Raw genomic sequence first — 16,892 nt, 5'->3', positions numbered from 1 at the left:
AATGTTGTGGCATTGCGCATTTGAGAACCACCACGTATATTGCGCACAAACTAAAGGTTTGACGGAAAGGTTTGATGGTACTTTGAAATCTATGGCCAGAGTACATGTTAATGAGAATCCTAATGACCTAATGATAATCTACTCTTACTTTTAACATTTTCTCATTATGGGTAGTATTACAAGTTCTTTTAACATACTCACTTGGAATGTTAATGGGTTAAGAACACCAAACCGAAGGCAAGAGATTCTACACTTTTTAGCAAAGTTGAACTATATATCTATGTCCTTCAAGAGACCCATTTCGAGAATGAGAGTCACCGGTTTTCGGTGCAGCGACAATGGACCTCTGGTCCATCTTTCTGGTCCTATGATGGGAGCAGCAATGCAGGCATAGCTAATTTGCTTAAAAATAGACCCAATTTCAAAATCAAGAGGGTTCTAGAAATCGATCAGGGTAGACTTATGTATGTGGACTTTACTGTTTTGGGAGATTCGGGTTTGGTGACTACTGCCCATAGGTTTAATCGGTCTTTCAGACTTTGCGCCATATACGCTCCTGTTAAACTGTCCCCTAGGAAAACTCTCTAGGCTAAATTGAAAGATGTATTTACCAGCCACCACCTCCTCATAGTGGGGGACTTTAATAACAGAGCTCAGCCCGAGACAGGAAAACCTTTATGGGAGGCCTCCCGATCTCCTCTCCCAGTTCACCTTTATCAATTGAAGAAAGAGACCTTGACCATTTTTTGAGTGAGACTTTAGGTTTGGATAATAAGGCATTGGGTGTAAATAATGATTTTGATTTTTGTCCAATTTGCCATAAAGCAGTCTTTGAATCAAATTATAAATATAACTTTGAATCTGCGACCAAATTTACGTATTATCATCCGAAGTCAGTCAGTCGCCTTGATAGACTTCGGGTACCCTTTTCCTCTGAAGTCTATAGATGTAAGTTAGTACTTACTCCGTGGTCAGACCACACAATGGTGGGATTTATTTGTAATTACTCTGAGGTTATCCCAAGCGGTAAACCCTTGTGGCGACTACATCCTAAAACTTTGCATTATGAGTATTTTAAAGATATCCTTCTGTTAGAAACAACAGATCCCCCTATTTCTGGATTTGGAAGAAGATTTTTTAGGAGCCTGAGAGAGGTTGGAAAAGAGGGTACGCCATTGTACTAAGACATTTACAAGTTATGTATATAAAAGGGACATTAATAATTACCAACAACCAGTCGTCCAATTCTTGCGGATCACCAATAGGATGAATAAAGGGGAATCCTTCGATGTAGAATTAAGTCGTTGCTGCAAGGAAAAAAATTAGAAAATTTCAAAATGAGTTGTGACACAACCATTTGGAAAATAAAATATATCGTTACAAGGGTTCTGTAAAGGTGAGTGGGCCAAGGATAAGATGAATAGATCTCAGTTAACCTTTCAGGGCCTGAGGTCTGACAGAAATAGTCCATTGGATATGGCTCGATTTTATACAAATTTGTATGCATTGAAAGATATTTCTGAAGAAGAAATTCAATCTTACTTAGATAGCCATTGCAGCCTGAATGAATCTGGTCTCGGTTACTCTCTCACCGAAGAAGAGAAACACTCTTTAACTCAGCCTGTAACGATGGAAGAGGTCAGAGAAGTTATCTCAAAGGGCAGAGGTGTATCTGCCCCGGGCCCAGATGGTCTGATGTGGCTTTTTTACAAGGTTTTTGCAGATCTTTTGATACTTTGTGAAACTTTTTAATTTTTTCTTTGACAACGGTTGTTTGAGTAGGTCCTTTGGTGATAGTCCCTTAATCTTTTCCCCCAAAGAAAGGCGATATCACTCTGCCACAAAACTGGAGGCCTATAACCCTCACCAATGTCAATTACAGGATTTTTGCAAAAGTTTTAAATAACCGACTGGCAAAAGTGGCCCCTAAAATGATTCACAGTTTGCAGACAAGCGCCATTTCAGGAAGGAAGATGACTGGCTCTTTATGTTTATTGAGGAATTGTTTTTATTTTATCCAGCAGGAGCGCTTGAAGGGTCATTTTCTATTGTTGGACCAGATTAAAGCCTTTGATGAAGTGAACCATAAATATCTATGGACACTGTTGAAAGCAAAAGGTATACCACGCCTCTTTGTTAACTGGATTCAGTTGCTTTATACTTTTAACAGTATGTTTATTTATCACTTTGAAACTGTCAAACAATCATAAGAACAACAAATAAAGATAATAATGATAGTGTGCTAAACCTGGCTGCACACTTGGCCAGTGACAATTGTCTCCTAAATCAAAAGTCTCCCAAACTGCACTTCCATCCACTGGTTTTATATTTGATGCTTCAAACAGCACTGTCCTCTGCACCTAGGCTTGCCCTCTGAAAAGCTCAAAAATAAAGGACAATTGTAAGAAATAATCTTACAATTATCATAAATGAAATAAAATAAAATGACATATTACATGTATCAGAACATTACTTTCAGCCATGATTAATAAGAACTGAAATGAAGATTGAATTCAAATGGGCAGAAATTGCAGTCTTCCAGCAATGCCAACGCTAAAATGGAGCTTTGAATCTCCTTTTTCTTTTGCAATCAGTAGCACACAAGGGTCTGAATGGGACAGGGTGCAAGTTTTGTTTTTTTTATTATATTGCAGTGCCACAAATTTCTTTTTAAGCCCCACACAGGGAGGGCCAACCTTGTTAATGCATCAGGTATCAGATATCATCAGATATCAGGAACCCTAATCACTGCATCCACAATCTTTGTACACTGTATGCCAGTAGAAAAGCTCATATTTGGTTCCAATGTTTGTATCCATGCTCACTTTAAAAATGAATGAATGTTCAGCCATTTGAACAGAAACACACCCAATACCTGAATACAAATACACACATATGAAAACCCACACTAAAGACCTCAGGCTATCACTTATTTACTTCCTTACTTCCGATTACTAGGTAAGTCACATTGTGCTCAATTATTTAGTTGGAAGAGTAGAAGAATATAACTGCAGTTCAGGTGTGAACACTCGGTGCTTAGTATGTGGAGTATTGCATAGGAAGTTGCATTCTGCTGAGTCAGACCGTTGGCTCAACTAGCTTAGTATAGTCTGCATTGATTGGCAGCAGTTCTCCAGGGTTTCGGATTTTTGAAATTAATGCATTTTTGGGAAACTGAGTAACACCAATTCATTCAGAAAAATCTAGGAGAGCAGGTATATTTTAAAAAACTGTATTTTAAAATTGTATATTTGTTTGTGTGAGAGAGATATACACACACACTACATTATATACTATATTATATTTGTTATATAGTTTAAATATAGTTATATTTTAAAATACTGTATTTGTTTTTGCAGACACACACACTGGAACTGCACCTGGATCCTTCAAAAGCACAAAATGCAGCACAAAGGAGGCAATATAGATTAGGGGAAAGGCTCTTTCCATTTTTATTTATTCCCTCTTTCATTTCCCTCTTCCCAACAGAACCGAGGGAAAACAGCCAACAGCTATGCTCAGTTTCCCCTTCGAGGAAATTCAACAGAGCCAAATTTACAACCTCTGGGCAGCTTACAACAACAACAACAACAACACATAACATTAAACAAGTTATTCTAGTAAAAACTGGTCTGCCTGTTCATTGTTTCACTGTTTCTGTTGGGAATATTAACTTTTAATCATATCACAAACCTTCAATCCCTCCCCAAAGCCAGCCCAGCATGAATCTAACAACAACAACAACCCTTCCCTAAGACTGGGAGCCACTCAGAGAAAGGCAGAGGATCATACCAACTCAGGAATGAGAAGGAGTGCGATTGGGAACATAAATAGTTCCTCTCAGTCCTTGTCCAAGAGCCATCTGATCAAAAGCAGTTCCTTGCCTCTCTAAATATTTCTAGTTGCCATCCTTTACATATGGATGAAGTTTCTTTATGCCTTTGATTTCCCCAGCTGGTATGTCGCTGACAACGCTGGCTCGCCCTCCTTTTTGAAATTGTTTGGAATAAACTATTCTGTCTCAGACGCTTTTGCAAGCGTGATTCAGCAGTTGCAATGCAATTTCTGCAGAACTCCAGCAGGACCCGTTTTTAACCCCTGCTGTGGTGCAGGGGAACCCGAATTACATGTCCCGTAACGCTTTGCTCCTGAGCGGGCTGACGCTTCAGCATAGGGGCTGTCTTTAGTAAATAGAGACAATTAACACAGGAACCTTGCAAGCTGCCTTTTACCGTGTCAGTCAGACCATTGGTCCATGTAGCTTGCGCTGACTGGCTGTGTGGCTTGCCAAGGTTTCAGCTAGGCGTCTGTCCCAGTCTTACCTGGAGATGCGAGGGGCTAAATTTCGGACCTGAAGCGCGCAAAGCAAGTGCTTGAGCACTGAGCTGTATTCCCAGTTGGAGTCTATGAGTGTTACCTGGGAGGCCCAGTTACCACAAACCAAAACAAACAAGGATGACTGAAGGAAGCAATAATCACCATTTATTGAAAAACCAGCGCTGGTGGCCCCTCCCTGAGCTTAACAGCTAGTCAGAGAGATGCGCGCAGCTGCCTGGGTCACAAGTTTTTATACTTTGGCATAACTACATAGCTGGGCATCAACATTCAGCCCGAAAGAACCAATTAGTTCATTGGTTAACATCATTGTCCATCATATTACAAATATTATAATCATTGCTAGTTAGACAAGCATTCCCTAGTACAAAGAAACATTTCTACTGCCTATTGATAAGCGAAACTGTCTTCCTCAGATGGCCTTGAAGTGTTATTTTTACAGGCCTTTGCTTTTTCAAGAGATACAAGGAGGGGGGGGCTCTTCCCCCTCTAGCTTGTCAGCAAATTTATGGCTTTACAGCTCGCAATTTGGCAAGGCAACTTGCAGACTCTATTAACCATTTCTTGACCAGTGCAAAGACACTTTCCCATTCCATGAGAACAAAGTGATTACAAAGCAGCTTTCAGAAAAGGCATTTTCCCCTCATTCCACATGAGTTCCAAAAAGGCCTGGAAACTGGAGCAACCTTTAAAGGGCTTCCTAGGGAAGTGGATCTTAAAATGAAGCGTGGGGGGTGGGGGGAGTTGGACTGGCATTTGGAAGTCTGGCAGTGTGGGAGCTATAATTGTTTATATGAGCATGGATGGCTTTAAAAGAGCAAAATTGTAGATGTGGACAAGTTACTGATGTTTGTTTGTTTATATGAGATTTGTACACTGCCCCAAACTTTCGTCTCTGGGCGATTAACAATAGCATAAAACAAGTTAAAAACATATACAAAAAAACTTAAAACAATGTAACAATTTAAAAATAAACCAGAGATTAAAACCTAAAAAAATTTAGGAAGCTGAGAAAGCTTGGGCAAAAAGATGGGTTTTCAGGTGTTTTTTTGAAAATTGCCAGAGATGGGGAGGATCATATCTCAGCAGGGAGCACATTCCACAATCTCGGGGCAGGTGTAGACGGTAACTGGAGACAGACCTCCTCAGATGACCTCAATGGGCAGTGGGGCTTGTAGTGAAAAAGACGCTCTCTTAGATACCCAGGGCCTAAGCCATTTAGGGCTTCTATAAGTTATAACTAGCACTTTGTATTTTGTCTGGAAACCTATTGGTAGCTCCATCAGAGGCGTAACTAGGGAAAACGGCGCCCGGGGCAAGCACTGAAATGGCGCCCCCCCGCCACCCCCCCCAACATACTACATTATACTTAGGTTTTTCCTCACAAGCGCCCGCCGCCGCCAAGCCAGGCCACTGACTGGCCGCCAGGCACCAGCAAAGCAATGGGGGGGGGCGCAGGCGGTGCGGAAGGGACCACTCGTGGGGAAGGGGACACCGACGCGCTCCCGTGACTGCTGCAGCGCTGCTGCACTGAGCAGGAAACATTTGTATTAACAAAAAAATTTAAAAAATTTTTTAAAACATTTGTCATGGCGGCGCCCCCCACGTGACCAGAAAAGATAGCGCCTGGGGCATGTGCCCCCCCTGCCCCCCCTATAGTTACGCCTCTGACTCCATCAGTAAAGGAGTAACATCACCATGACAGCTAAACAGAACCTGCATGTGCAGAGGAAGTCTAAATACCAGTTATTGGGGGCAAATGGCAAAAAGAAGCTGTTTTCTTCATGCCCAGATTATGCAAATACTTTCCAAGGACATCTGAGTGGCCTCCTCTGGAAACAAGATCTTGTTAGACACATCTGAGACCTGATCCAGCAGGGCTCTTCAATGAATATGTACCAATGCACTTTATTTTATTTTGATTGATTGAGTGATCAATCCAGGGGTTCTGAACCTTGGTCCCTATATGATGTTGTTCTACAAGTTCCATGATCCCCAGTCACAGTGCCTGAAAGCAATTCAGTTATCAATAGATTTATTAATGTATTAATCCTGCTTCTCAGGACAATGTCTTCACCAGGTGGCTAGCAAGTTCAAAAATAATAAAACGTGACATTTAGTAGCAATAGAATTAGTCACAGACCAGTCTTTAAGAATAAATCAATAAATACATAACTAAAACTAGTGAATTAAACTTGTGTGTAGAACAAAAGCCGTATAAATTAAAAGTGATGTAAAGCCGTTTATTTTTGTAACTTCACAGTGATGTGAATTCGGTTCGTCCCTGGGTCCGCCTTTAGCCAATCAAACAGACTCAGTGGGAATCTCTTTAGAGGCTTTTATTGCACTGCAGTTGAAAGGTATTCAACGGCTAATGGCTCTACATTGAATACGAATTGGTTACAGCTGAGGTTCTTCTTTTATACAATCAACAAAATGGATGCTGACACACTAGACATAGTATACATGGCAATAAAATGGTGGACTAAGTATCTAGTACGCATGCGAATGATTCATTGTTCATCTGGTGATTACTCCTTATTTGGTTACATCCTGTTTTCTTAACTGTCAGCAAAGAACAGTGAGAATCTTGTGAGAACCAAGTTTCTTAGATACAATTTAGTGGAGAGAGATAACGACGTTGATCATGAGAGGCCGTGATGTCCCTGAGCTGGGCTGGGGTTACTTTAAGTTAGAATGAGGTATTCTGGGCAAACATGGAGTTTCTTTGGTTTTCTAAACACATCAACAATACAAATAGATCCCACATTTGAGGGCAGGAGGGAGGGGATTTTGCTCAGTTGTTATCCTCAGTAGCAACAAGGCAAGTTAAAAAATTACTTATTTGCAGTATCATCTGGATACGTCTTATTGGTTTCTGTGTAAGCAATATCCTATATCCCTTTTAAAATCTTTGACTTTGTCTCTTCTCTGCAAGGTGTGCAGTTGCAACAACGGTACCAAGTGAGAATGTTTGGGGCAGGCTGCATGTACCTGTTTCTTTGGCGGTGCTCCTCTACTCCCTGTCCTAAGCATGCTGCAAGCCCCAAGCTCCTACACATCCAGGAGGCACTGAAAGCCCAGGACCCAACTGGTGATGACACTGGAGTCCAGGTGGGCAGAGCAAGTGAGGGAGAAGTGACCTGGGGAGACTTGAATCATTAATATTGTGGAGACATTCAGTGAACCTGTGGAAGGAGCATGCCCCCCGGCCCTGCCCCAGACATTGCTGTGCCCCCCCACCTCTTGACTTCTGCACATGTACGGTGAAGGGAGCCTGAATACATGCATGTAGGTTCTAACGCCTCCACAAGATCAGGAACCCAGTAGGCCCATTCAGATGTTATGTTCAGCACTCGTACAACAAGTGTACACAGGTACAGATCTGTACGCTGGTACACATGTACACAGGTGCAGAGGTATACTTCCTGTATGTACCATGAATTTGAAGAGCCTGTATCCAGGTTCACATTTAAAATGGACATAGGTACGGTCATTCACACAAACACATGTATGAGTGTACAGACATCAGTACATATGTACAGTATAATGTCTGAATCGGGCTCATGTGTTTAATTTCCTGGTCATGTGGAAATTGTTATATAGTGTTCATGATCGCCTTTCAGACCTTTTCTCCAACAAACAGAGCTAAGCAGGTGGGTCTAGCCAGCATGATCTCACTTTACTCTCAGTGCATCCAGTGGTGGAGGAAGGTCTGAATAGGGCAAGTCCAGAGACATTCTGAGACTTACGTTTGAAAACCCTGGTATAGAACTTTGGGCTGATCCAGCAGGGCTGCTCTCGTGAATGTGAGAAAATGCATTTCATAACTTGCCTTAGTTAACATAGGGGAGAAGTTCGCCTTGATTTAACAAAGTCTGTCCTCTCTGATTTGGCTTAATGTTAACTGCATTGTGTTTTGCATAGACAGCCATCCCATAAAGGTAAAGTGTGCCGTCAAGTCAATTTTGACTCCTGGCACCCACAGAGCCCTGTGGTTTTCTTTGGTAGAATACAGGAGGGGTTTATCATTGCCTTCTCCCATGCAGTATGAGATGATGCCTATCAGCATCTTCCTATATCGCCGCTGCCCAATATGTGTACCGGCGGGGATTCGAACCGGCAACCTTCTGCTTGTTAGTCAAACATTTCCCCACTGCACCATTAGAGGTAGGAAAAGACCAGCATCACACAAAACCTGACAGTCTTGTTTTAAATTGTCCACGACAAAGCTGTCATTGCCCCATGCTGGCTCCTGCACACACCTCTTGAACCCGATCTCGACATTATGCTTTACGAGTGTACCGTGTGTGCAGTCATACATGTGTTTGTGTGAATGACTGTATCTGCGTTCATGTTAAATGTGATCCTGGGTATAGGTCCCTCACATGCATGGTACAGATAGGAAGTGTACTGCTGTACCTGTGTTCAGCATAACATATGAATAACTGTACCTGTATACCGATCTGTATCTGTGTACACTGAACACTCATACAAGTGTTTAAAATAATGTTTCAGTTGGGCTCACGACCCACAATGCTATCCATATTCGGAGTATGCAGGCGCGCAGACCCGAGAGAAGCCGTGTGCCGGCCGGGAGTGGGGGGGGGAGCCTGCCCACCGCTGCCATGGGGGGGGGTGGCCTGCTCACCCTGATGGTGAAGGTTATGGGCAGTATGAATGGTGGGGCTGTGGGAGGGCAGGGGCGGGGACCCTTGTGGGCCCCCTGACCAGTCTGGGCCCAAGGACAGTCGCACCCTCTTGTCCAATGGATGCTATGCCTATGTTCTCTAGATTCTTCTCTATCTCTAATCCCTATCCACTTGGCCCCTTTTGGCTGTGGCCCCTCGGCTTTGGAATGCCCTCCTCCCCAAAGAGCTTTGCTATGCTCCCTCCTAAGGGAGGGAACCATCTTTTTAAAGAGGCCTTTAAATGTTTTATTTGCTGCTTCTATCTGGTAGGTTTTTATAGTTCTCGGTTTTTAGTTTTTTATTAATAACTTTTAATTTGATTTTTTTTAAAAAATGGTAATTTTAAATGTGGTTTCAGCCTGGTCTTTTATCTTGTTTAACCTTTGTGAGCCGCCCTGAGCTGTGTTGTACTGGAGGGGTGGGCATAAATATTCTAAATAAATAAATAAAATACCACTGCACTCTGGCTCTTCTCCTGGTTCAGCTGGGAGTCAGAGCTCCCGCTTGATGATAGGTCTGCTCCTGTCTTCTTTGATTTCTGAGATGGGGGCATGGCAGGTCCTATTCTGCCCCTTGGGATTTGTCCCATGGGAGTCCTTCCGGTTCAGTCCTGTCCTCCACTTGCTTTGCCAACATCTACCTGGAACTGCTGGGAAAAATTGATGGGAGATTTGAGGGTGAGGTGACACTCAGCTTTATTCTTCTTGTGAGGCAGCTCAAGGTGGGCTGGATGAGGCCGCATCAACTGAAGCCCAGCCCAGAGGAAGTGGACGCCTTCATGGTAGGGTGGGGGGAGTGGGAACTGATCTGAAAGCTGAAGTTTTCCCTGTACCAAATAAGGTTTCCCATGTAGGAGCAGTTGTGTATCCTAGAGATGGGTGCTGCTGGAGCCGATATTGCTCCTGGTCTGCCCATTCCTAGAAAACGAGGACATTACCACTGTGATGTATTTCTTGGTCACCTCCAGGCTGCTGGCTGTAACAGGCTCTGTTTGAGGCTGCTTTGCACCTCTGTATTAGTTATTCCTTCTATTGGTCTGCCAAAATGGGTTCCCAACCCTGGGTCCCCATGGTTGAACCTATCCCACCATCATCCCTTTGGCCACTGTGACTCGGGATGATGGAAGTGTTGCAGAATGTGAGCTGTCCGCGTGGTTTTCAGAACAAACAACAGTGCAAGGTTTAAGACAACTTTACTTGTGAGAAACCACACTTAGAGGTCAGTATAGAACTTGCTGATTCACACACAGCAACAGGAATAGAAAGGAGAATAGGAACTCCTAGCTAGCCCAGCCAGTACAGAGGAAGCTACAGTGCCCCCTCTGGCTTCATAGCAGATTACCTGTAAACTCTACACAGTAAATTAAGCTGCCGCTGTTGCATATCGCAACAGGAAGCTGTAGACCAACAGCAAATGGAAATCCAGACAGGCAATGAAGCTCCACCCAACTGCTCACTCTGGTCCAGGAAGTGCTTGGCTTGCAGCTGGTGCTAGGCGCTGTACGTAAAGCAAATTCTGCAGTTTCCTCCAGATTCCACATGATTCTTTTGTTATAATTTCCTGCAGCAGGTTCCACAAAAGATTCAGAGGTGGAGATTTGGATGCGGAGGTCAGAGGAAGCCTGGAGATCCAAAGGCTCCAGCAATGAGAAGGAATCCCCAGAGAAGGAAAAGCACGGGCACATTTGCAGACAGTTGGCTCGGAGTTGCATCTGTCAAGATAAAAAATGGGGCATGGAGATATATAGATTTGAAGCGGGGGGCATCAGTCGTGAAGAAATTGAGCTGCCCAGCATTCTCTTACCTGAGCTATAGTTGCATCTTCGGGTCTTGCACCTTTTCTCTGCAAGTGGCAAAACAGAAAGAGTTACAAGCAGCCATGCGTGCTGACCTCCTCTCCCAAGTAGTTGCCAACTCTGACTGAAACTATTTGTAGAGATTCCTGCCCCCCCATTTCCACCCAGTATTTTTCACAAGATCCAGGCTTGCTATCAAGAGTTACCTAGAGATTGTGGATGCTAATTCCTGGACCTGGCTTTCCCCTGTTTAGACCCATTGGTGGGGCTGAGCTGCATGGCACAAGCAGAGCCATAGAGTCGCTTGGGGTGGAAATTATGAAGCCTGGTGGTGCATCCCCAGGTCAGCCAAGAGGTGTGGTAGCCCTGGACGGCCCAGAATTCCTTTCAACATTTGAGCACAACCGCTATGGAGAATGTAAGTACAGGCCAGAATGTAAGTAAAGGAGTTTAGCATCTGAGCTATTGCTGGGGTTACTGAGCATTTCAGCAAAATTAGGCTGAGAAACAGAGGCTCAGATGGTCTGCAGCATTATTTATTCATTCTTTCTTTCAAAAATATTTATGCCCCACTCCTCCAGTACACTACTGCTCGGGGTGGCTCACAACATTAATAAAATAGCTATGATATAAAAGAAGACAAATTAATAATTTTTTAAAAAGTTAAAAGACCAGGCTAAATCCGCATTTAAAAGTAACGAAGTTTAGAAGTTGAAAGTTATAAGCAAAAAACTAAAAACTACCAAATATAGTGCGTGGATAAAACATTTTAAAACCGCCCTAAAAAGATATGTTTTCAACCGTTTTTTTAAAAACACTGAGAGAGGGAGCATGGAGGAGCTCTTTGGAGAGGGCGTTCCAAAACTGGGAGGGGGAGGACCCAAAAGGTCCTGCTCCAGTTGGATTTCCCTTAGTGGCAGGGCTATGAGCAAGGCCTGAGATGCCAGTGGAGGGCCCTGGCAGGCTCATATGGGCAAATGCGGTCTGACAGGTACCCTGGCCCCAAGCCACGTAGGGCTTCTAGGTCAAGACCAACACCTTGAATCTGGCCCAGAAGTGGACTGGCAATCAGTGAAGCTGCCGTAAGATGGGTCTAATACTCATTAGAATTTGTCTCCAAGGGTCATGCAATCCTTGGGGATATATTCCTGATAGCCAAATAGCACTTTTGGAGGGTGGGGAGAGCAGCGAAGATTGCTCTCTCTGTGCATGTTCTTCTGCCTAGCAATGCTCTGCTGAACTCTGGAGCAGCTGCTGTCCTGCCCTTCTAGCACTCTGGAACATGGGAGCCGAGCCAGGAACATGGCATTTTGCATATCCGAACTGCAGACTTAAACAGGTTTAATGCACATTGTGTACCTCGGAGAACTCCTCTTGGGGAATTACTACAGCATGGGTGACTAAGCTCAAATCTCCAATCTGCCCCCACTCTTTCCACAAGGGCATGATGAAGCTGTCCCCTCCCCGCCCCTGCCCAATTTCCCTGACATGTATTATTTTGGATGAATTGCACTGATGCATAGGCTTTCTCTCATAGCTATATGTGCAGTTAAGAAGGCATTTCCAGTCCAGATCTGATTAGTTAATGGCCCAGACAGGTGTGTGCCCTTTGCCTTGCTTTCCATATGGAGTTTAACTCACTTCCTTGAGGCATCTGCATTGTTTGCTCCAGTAGCGGCTCGTCTTAATGAGCCTGGGGGTGCCAAAGGGGGCGCAGCTGCCTCTGCTTCCCAGCAGCTCAGGTTGCAGCTCTTCCACCCACCTCACTCAAGATCCATGCTGCCTGTAGGCTGGCCACTCATTAACTGCACAGCTCTACCTGTTGAATGGCCAGCCTGCCGGCAGAGCTGCTCTCAGGCAGGGCAGAGGAGAGAGGAGCCACTTGAGCGCTGCCGGGAAGCAGAGGCAGCTGTGCCTCCTTTGGCACTCCCGGCTCCTTAGGACAAGCTGGCGCTACTGGTTTGCTCTGTAACACGTGCCTTTGTTGCCCCTGCTTTTTCTTTGTGGCACACACCATAGTGTGGATTGCACAGGATGAGCTGGAAGTGCCTCAGCAGGTGGTAGGCCTCTTTAGATGCCACGGGGCGGGGGGGGTGTTGTTTCTACTTTCCTCCAGGCTCAAGACTCAGGGGCCCTGGGTGGTTACCTTGCACAAACACACAGTTGTAGACGCTGGACTCCTGGAGCGAGTGGAGCTGGATGAAGGTTGTCTCGGGTGCCTTCGTGAAATTTGTAACTTTGAACTTCTCAAAGGGGGGGATCAGGACTTCCTCCTCTCCGGGGAAGAAGGAGAAGTTCTTGATGTCGACCCCATGGCAGGTCTCCATGGTGAAGAAGGTGTCCTTGCCGAATTGCAGGGCGCTCTCGTTCTGCAGTGATGAAGAAGTGAACTGTCCAAAACGGATGGACTTGAGGCGTTCGGAGGCGAAACGGACACCTCTGACTCCACGATACACCCTGAGGCACCTGGGGTCGGCTATGGCGTCCAGGGCCTGGAGGGCTCTGGTGAGGAGAAAGTGAAATGTCTTGAAGTGGAAATGGCGGAGGTAATAGTCTCTGGTGCGCCCCGCTTCCCTCACGGCTGCATTAAAGTCCCTGTGGAAGCGCCCTTGGATGGTGTAGGCCATGATTGCAATAGCATACTCGGGCTTCAGGTCACGGGGTAGTGAGAGAGAAGCCTTCCTCTCATTCCACCTGGAGGCCGCCTGTTCCCAGGCCTCAGCATAGACTCTGTTGCTGGCAAACTCTGTGCGGTTTATCTCCTGCAACTCCTCCTCCATCTGACTGGCACAGCCCTTGTACTGGTCATCGAAAGAGGTCAGGGCCATGTCAAGCACTGCCTGCTTGGTGGGGAAAAGGTCTCTCCTTTGGATGGGGAAGCAGAAGACCTGAAGCAGAAAGGAGGACATGGGAAAATAGCTAGAGGAGAATCAGAGAACCTTAGAGCTGAAAGGGGTCTGGGAGGTCATCTAGTAATCCAACCCCCAATGCTCAGTGCTGGAATCTGCTCCGGGCGGCATCCCTGACAGATGGCTGTCCAGCCTCTGTCTGAAAACCTCCAGAGCTCACCACTGCATGAAACAGTCTTTCCCACTGCCAAACAAAGTAGAGGAAGGCTGATGGCCTGAAGGCTTATTGAGGCCCCAGGTAAAGCTGATACTCATCTTAACCTCTGTATACATGCCATGCAGGGACCTTGGTGGTTACCAGCTCGTGCAGTCCAAGAAGAACCCACCCATTTCCATTACTACTTTCCTAGCAATTGGAGAAGAGGGCGGGTTCTTCTCAATATACAAAAAGTGGCCAGCAGGTGGCGCTGCAACAATCATGCAAAGTCCCATCTTGGTGGGTGTATAGAGGGTAAGATCACGATCTAGAAAGGCACACAGAAGTCTGCAGCAGCCTCTGTATGGAGAATATGATTGTGCTTGGAACTTGCACAGGAGTTTTGACTATCCTGCATTTCAGAGGCGTTGCTGTAATTGAACGAGGGACATAAATGTCTGAGGGAGGGGGCCCACCAGCTGGGTGACAGCCTGCTCTTTGCTCTTCCCCTTATGCATCTCTGAAGCAAGTGGAGGTGGGCAGGGGCCCAGCTTCACTTTGTCATCCCAGGGCCCACTCCCGCCTTGCTGTGCCTCAGCTGTACTTTATTGGTGTCTGGAAACCCACGATTTCTCCCAGTTATTGGAATAGGTGCCTCGTGTGATTTAAACTCCACATTCAAGCCACCCGTTTGGAAACCACCCCCACCCCCCACACACACTTTTTGCATCTCCTTCATACCTGGAGATGTCCTGTGAATGTTCCCATCAGATACAGCACCAGGAGCATCGGGAGAGGCGGCATCTTGATCATCCACTCCTTTCAAAGAAAACACAAAACAAAACATGATTTATCTGCACCCTTTAGGTTTTGCTAGAGATTCTTGTCAATGAAAATGGGGAGGGGACCTTAGAAATGGAGGGCTCCAGCTCACGTTTAGCCCTGATGCACCCCCAAATCAAGCCAAAGCGGAGAACAAACTCCATCATCCCCTAAAACCAAACGTTGAGGCTAAATGCAGCCTTGATGAATGTGGCTGAGAGTTTTGAGGTACACTAGTAAGCCTCCAGTTCAACTCTTCCCCGCTGGCATGACCTCACCAAGAGACCGTAAGCCCAGTAGCAAGAGACTGTGCCACTTAGTGTATCCCCTCAGCTACACAACCTTTTTGCATGGCTGCATCACTGCACGAGCACAGAGCCAGACTGATTTTGCATCCATGCAAAAAGGTTGCGTAGCTGAGCGGATGCCCAAGTCTCCTGCATTCTCATCCACTTGTGCAAGGGCTGTGCTTGTGCAGCAAGGATTTTACAATACAAAAGGGAGAAGACGTAAAATCAAGAAATCTCAATCAGAATACCGTATCCTTGTGCAGCAAGGATAGCAGGTAGTTTTGCTTCGTTCTATGCAACAAATATGAACGGAGGAAGAGGCTCCATAGTGGGAGGCATGCCCAGGGTTGCTCCAGCAGAACAATAGTCTCAAACACAAGTTCCCAACTAGCTAGTGCAAGGTCCTCACACTAGTGCCGAATTTTTGCACTAGCACTCTGGCTGTCAGCCAGTTGAACAGCACCAGTTGTAGACTGTGGATCAGAAACTGGGAAGAGCTGCAGAGATTCTGTGGTTTGCTTAGCGTTGCCATGCCCAAAAATTCTGGGTTTCACCTGGATTTTAAGCATCTCACCCAGATTGCTTAGCCCACCCAGATTCGCCTTGATTTCAGCTTCCTTCCTTCCTTCTTCCTTCCTTCCTTCCTTCTTTCTTTCTTTCTTCCTTTCTTCCTTTCAAGCTAAGCTCTAGCCCTTGTAGAAGCAGAGTTATGGAGCAAAACGTGCAGTCACTATTCTGCTCAAAAATTATTTTCAAGCCAATTGACATAATATACAAATGAGGCAGCCGGATTTGGAAAGCCAGAATATGGCACTCCTAGGTCTGCTCCCCTCACTGTGGCACTGAGATCAGGAACCAGCCTGACATAAGGGTGGGGTGGGGGCCATTTTAACCTTTAACATTAAATCCAGACTGACTTAAGGCAGAAATTCTCTCGTGCGCGTGGTGCTCATACACACACTTTTACGCATGCAAGGACGTGGCAAAGTGAAACCCTTAAGCATGGCAATGCACTTTTCACCATCTGAAGTAGCTGCCAACTTCCTATTTACGGACTCCCATTTTTGCCTGCCAGCTCCCAGTTTGAAGGAATGCTGTTCAAGAGCAAGACTGTGGACATTCCCAATCTTCCGACACTGACTTTAAAGAAGCTGTAAGCCTTACCTCCAGCTGAGTTGTGGCTTTGTGGTGCAGGCCGCCACGTCCTCCAGCAGCTCCTCTCAGCTGTGAGGAGGGAATTGTTGACATGACAGGTGATGGGCAAGCAGCCTGCCTGTTTATAGAAGCCCTGGAAACCCCCGTCCTGCTCCCTCCAGGGCTATTTATACCCGCCCGCTCTGCACAAGGGCCTTCCAAGAACATAGTCTGTGAGGAGGCTGCATTTGAAAACAGGGGGAAAGAGATCGTGGATGGATGCAGCCAGACCTCCCTCTCTAAGGCAGGAAAAGGGTTCCTCCCTCTGCTGAGTTCACAGGGACTTAAGAAAGGCCCTCATGGCCCTCATTCACTGGAATAGCCTTAGGCAGAGAAGCAAGCTGGAGCATTTTCAGATGGGGCTTTTACTGCAAGTTTGCCCAAAACACCTGATGCAAAAAGTGGATTTTTTTTTTTACCCCGGAACTCCTGGACATTGACCGTGGGACTGCATAAGTGCCAATGCACAATGAAAACCCGAATCGTGTGTGAAGTGTTACTGGAGAGCTCGCAGGGACTTTGACTTCAGTCTGGATGATAAGTGAACTCACACCTGCCCTTCCATAGTAAAATGACCGTTGGAAAATGCTCCTGGAGAGGTCGGCCAACAGACATGATGCTGGGGAAATCCTCGATCCTGGCCCTTCTGAAGGTGCCTGTTTCCTTTTCTGATCTTCTCAACCAAGGGCTGTTAGTTGGGAACAGGTCAGACTACATTGA

General features: G+C 45.6%; 2 protein-coding genes across 6 annotated transcripts in view; both read right to left on the bottom strand.

Moving 5' to 3' along the window:
* The window catches only part of KIAA1549 (KIAA1549 ortholog), a 217,243-nt gene extending 213,104 nt beyond the window's left edge, over positions 1 to 4,139 (bottom strand). The window contains exons 1-3 of one of the 3 annotated variants that reach the window (XM_053255918.1): positions 3,793 to 4,139; positions 1,543 to 1,621; positions 1,228 to 1,307 (exon numbers count right to left, since the gene is read on the bottom strand). The gene's annotated coding sequence lies outside the window, so the exon portion shown is untranslated. Of the gene's footprint in view, positions 1 to 1,227; positions 1,308 to 1,542; positions 1,622 to 3,693; positions 3,734 to 3,792 lie in introns of those variants that run through there. The other 2 variants (XM_053255917.1, XM_053255920.1) reach the window with 2 other exon arrangements.
* A 6,062-nt stretch (positions 4,140 to 10,201) lies between these two features.
* On the bottom strand, positions 10,202 to 16,263 carry LOC128327680 (erythroblast NAD(P)(+)--arginine ADP-ribosyltransferase-like). 3 transcript variants are annotated; one of them, XM_053256755.1, is made up of 5 exons: positions 16,143 to 16,263; positions 14,608 to 14,685; positions 12,968 to 13,709; positions 10,830 to 10,868; positions 10,202 to 10,737 (listed from the first exon to the last, which is right to left on the bottom strand). In XM_053256755.1, exons 1-5 carry the CDS (start codon positions 16,224 to 16,226, stop codon positions 10,637 to 10,639), a joined length of 1,044 nt encoding a protein of 347 aa, XP_053112730.1. In that variant the 5' UTR covers positions 16,227 to 16,263; the 3' UTR covers positions 10,202 to 10,636. The 3 variants fall into 3 exon arrangements, with proteins under 3 accessions (XP_053112730.1, XP_053112731.1, XP_053112732.1); XM_053256756.1 differs by lacking the exon at positions 16,143 to 16,263 and adding an exon at positions 15,533 to 15,870; XM_053256757.1 differs by lacking the exon at positions 16,143 to 16,263 and adding an exon at positions 15,553 to 15,869.
* Between the last annotated feature and the right edge of the window lie 629 nt (positions 16,264 to 16,892).

Source organism: Hemicordylus capensis, chromosome 5 (assembly GCF_027244095.1).
Source record: "Hemicordylus capensis ecotype Gifberg chromosome 5, rHemCap1.1.pri, whole genome shotgun sequence".
Lineage (NCBI taxonomy): Eukaryota > Metazoa > Chordata > Lepidosauria > Squamata > Cordylidae > Hemicordylus > Hemicordylus capensis.
The sequence above is the reverse complement of the archived record's forward strand: the minus strand, read 5'-3'. Positions and strand labels throughout refer to the sequence as shown.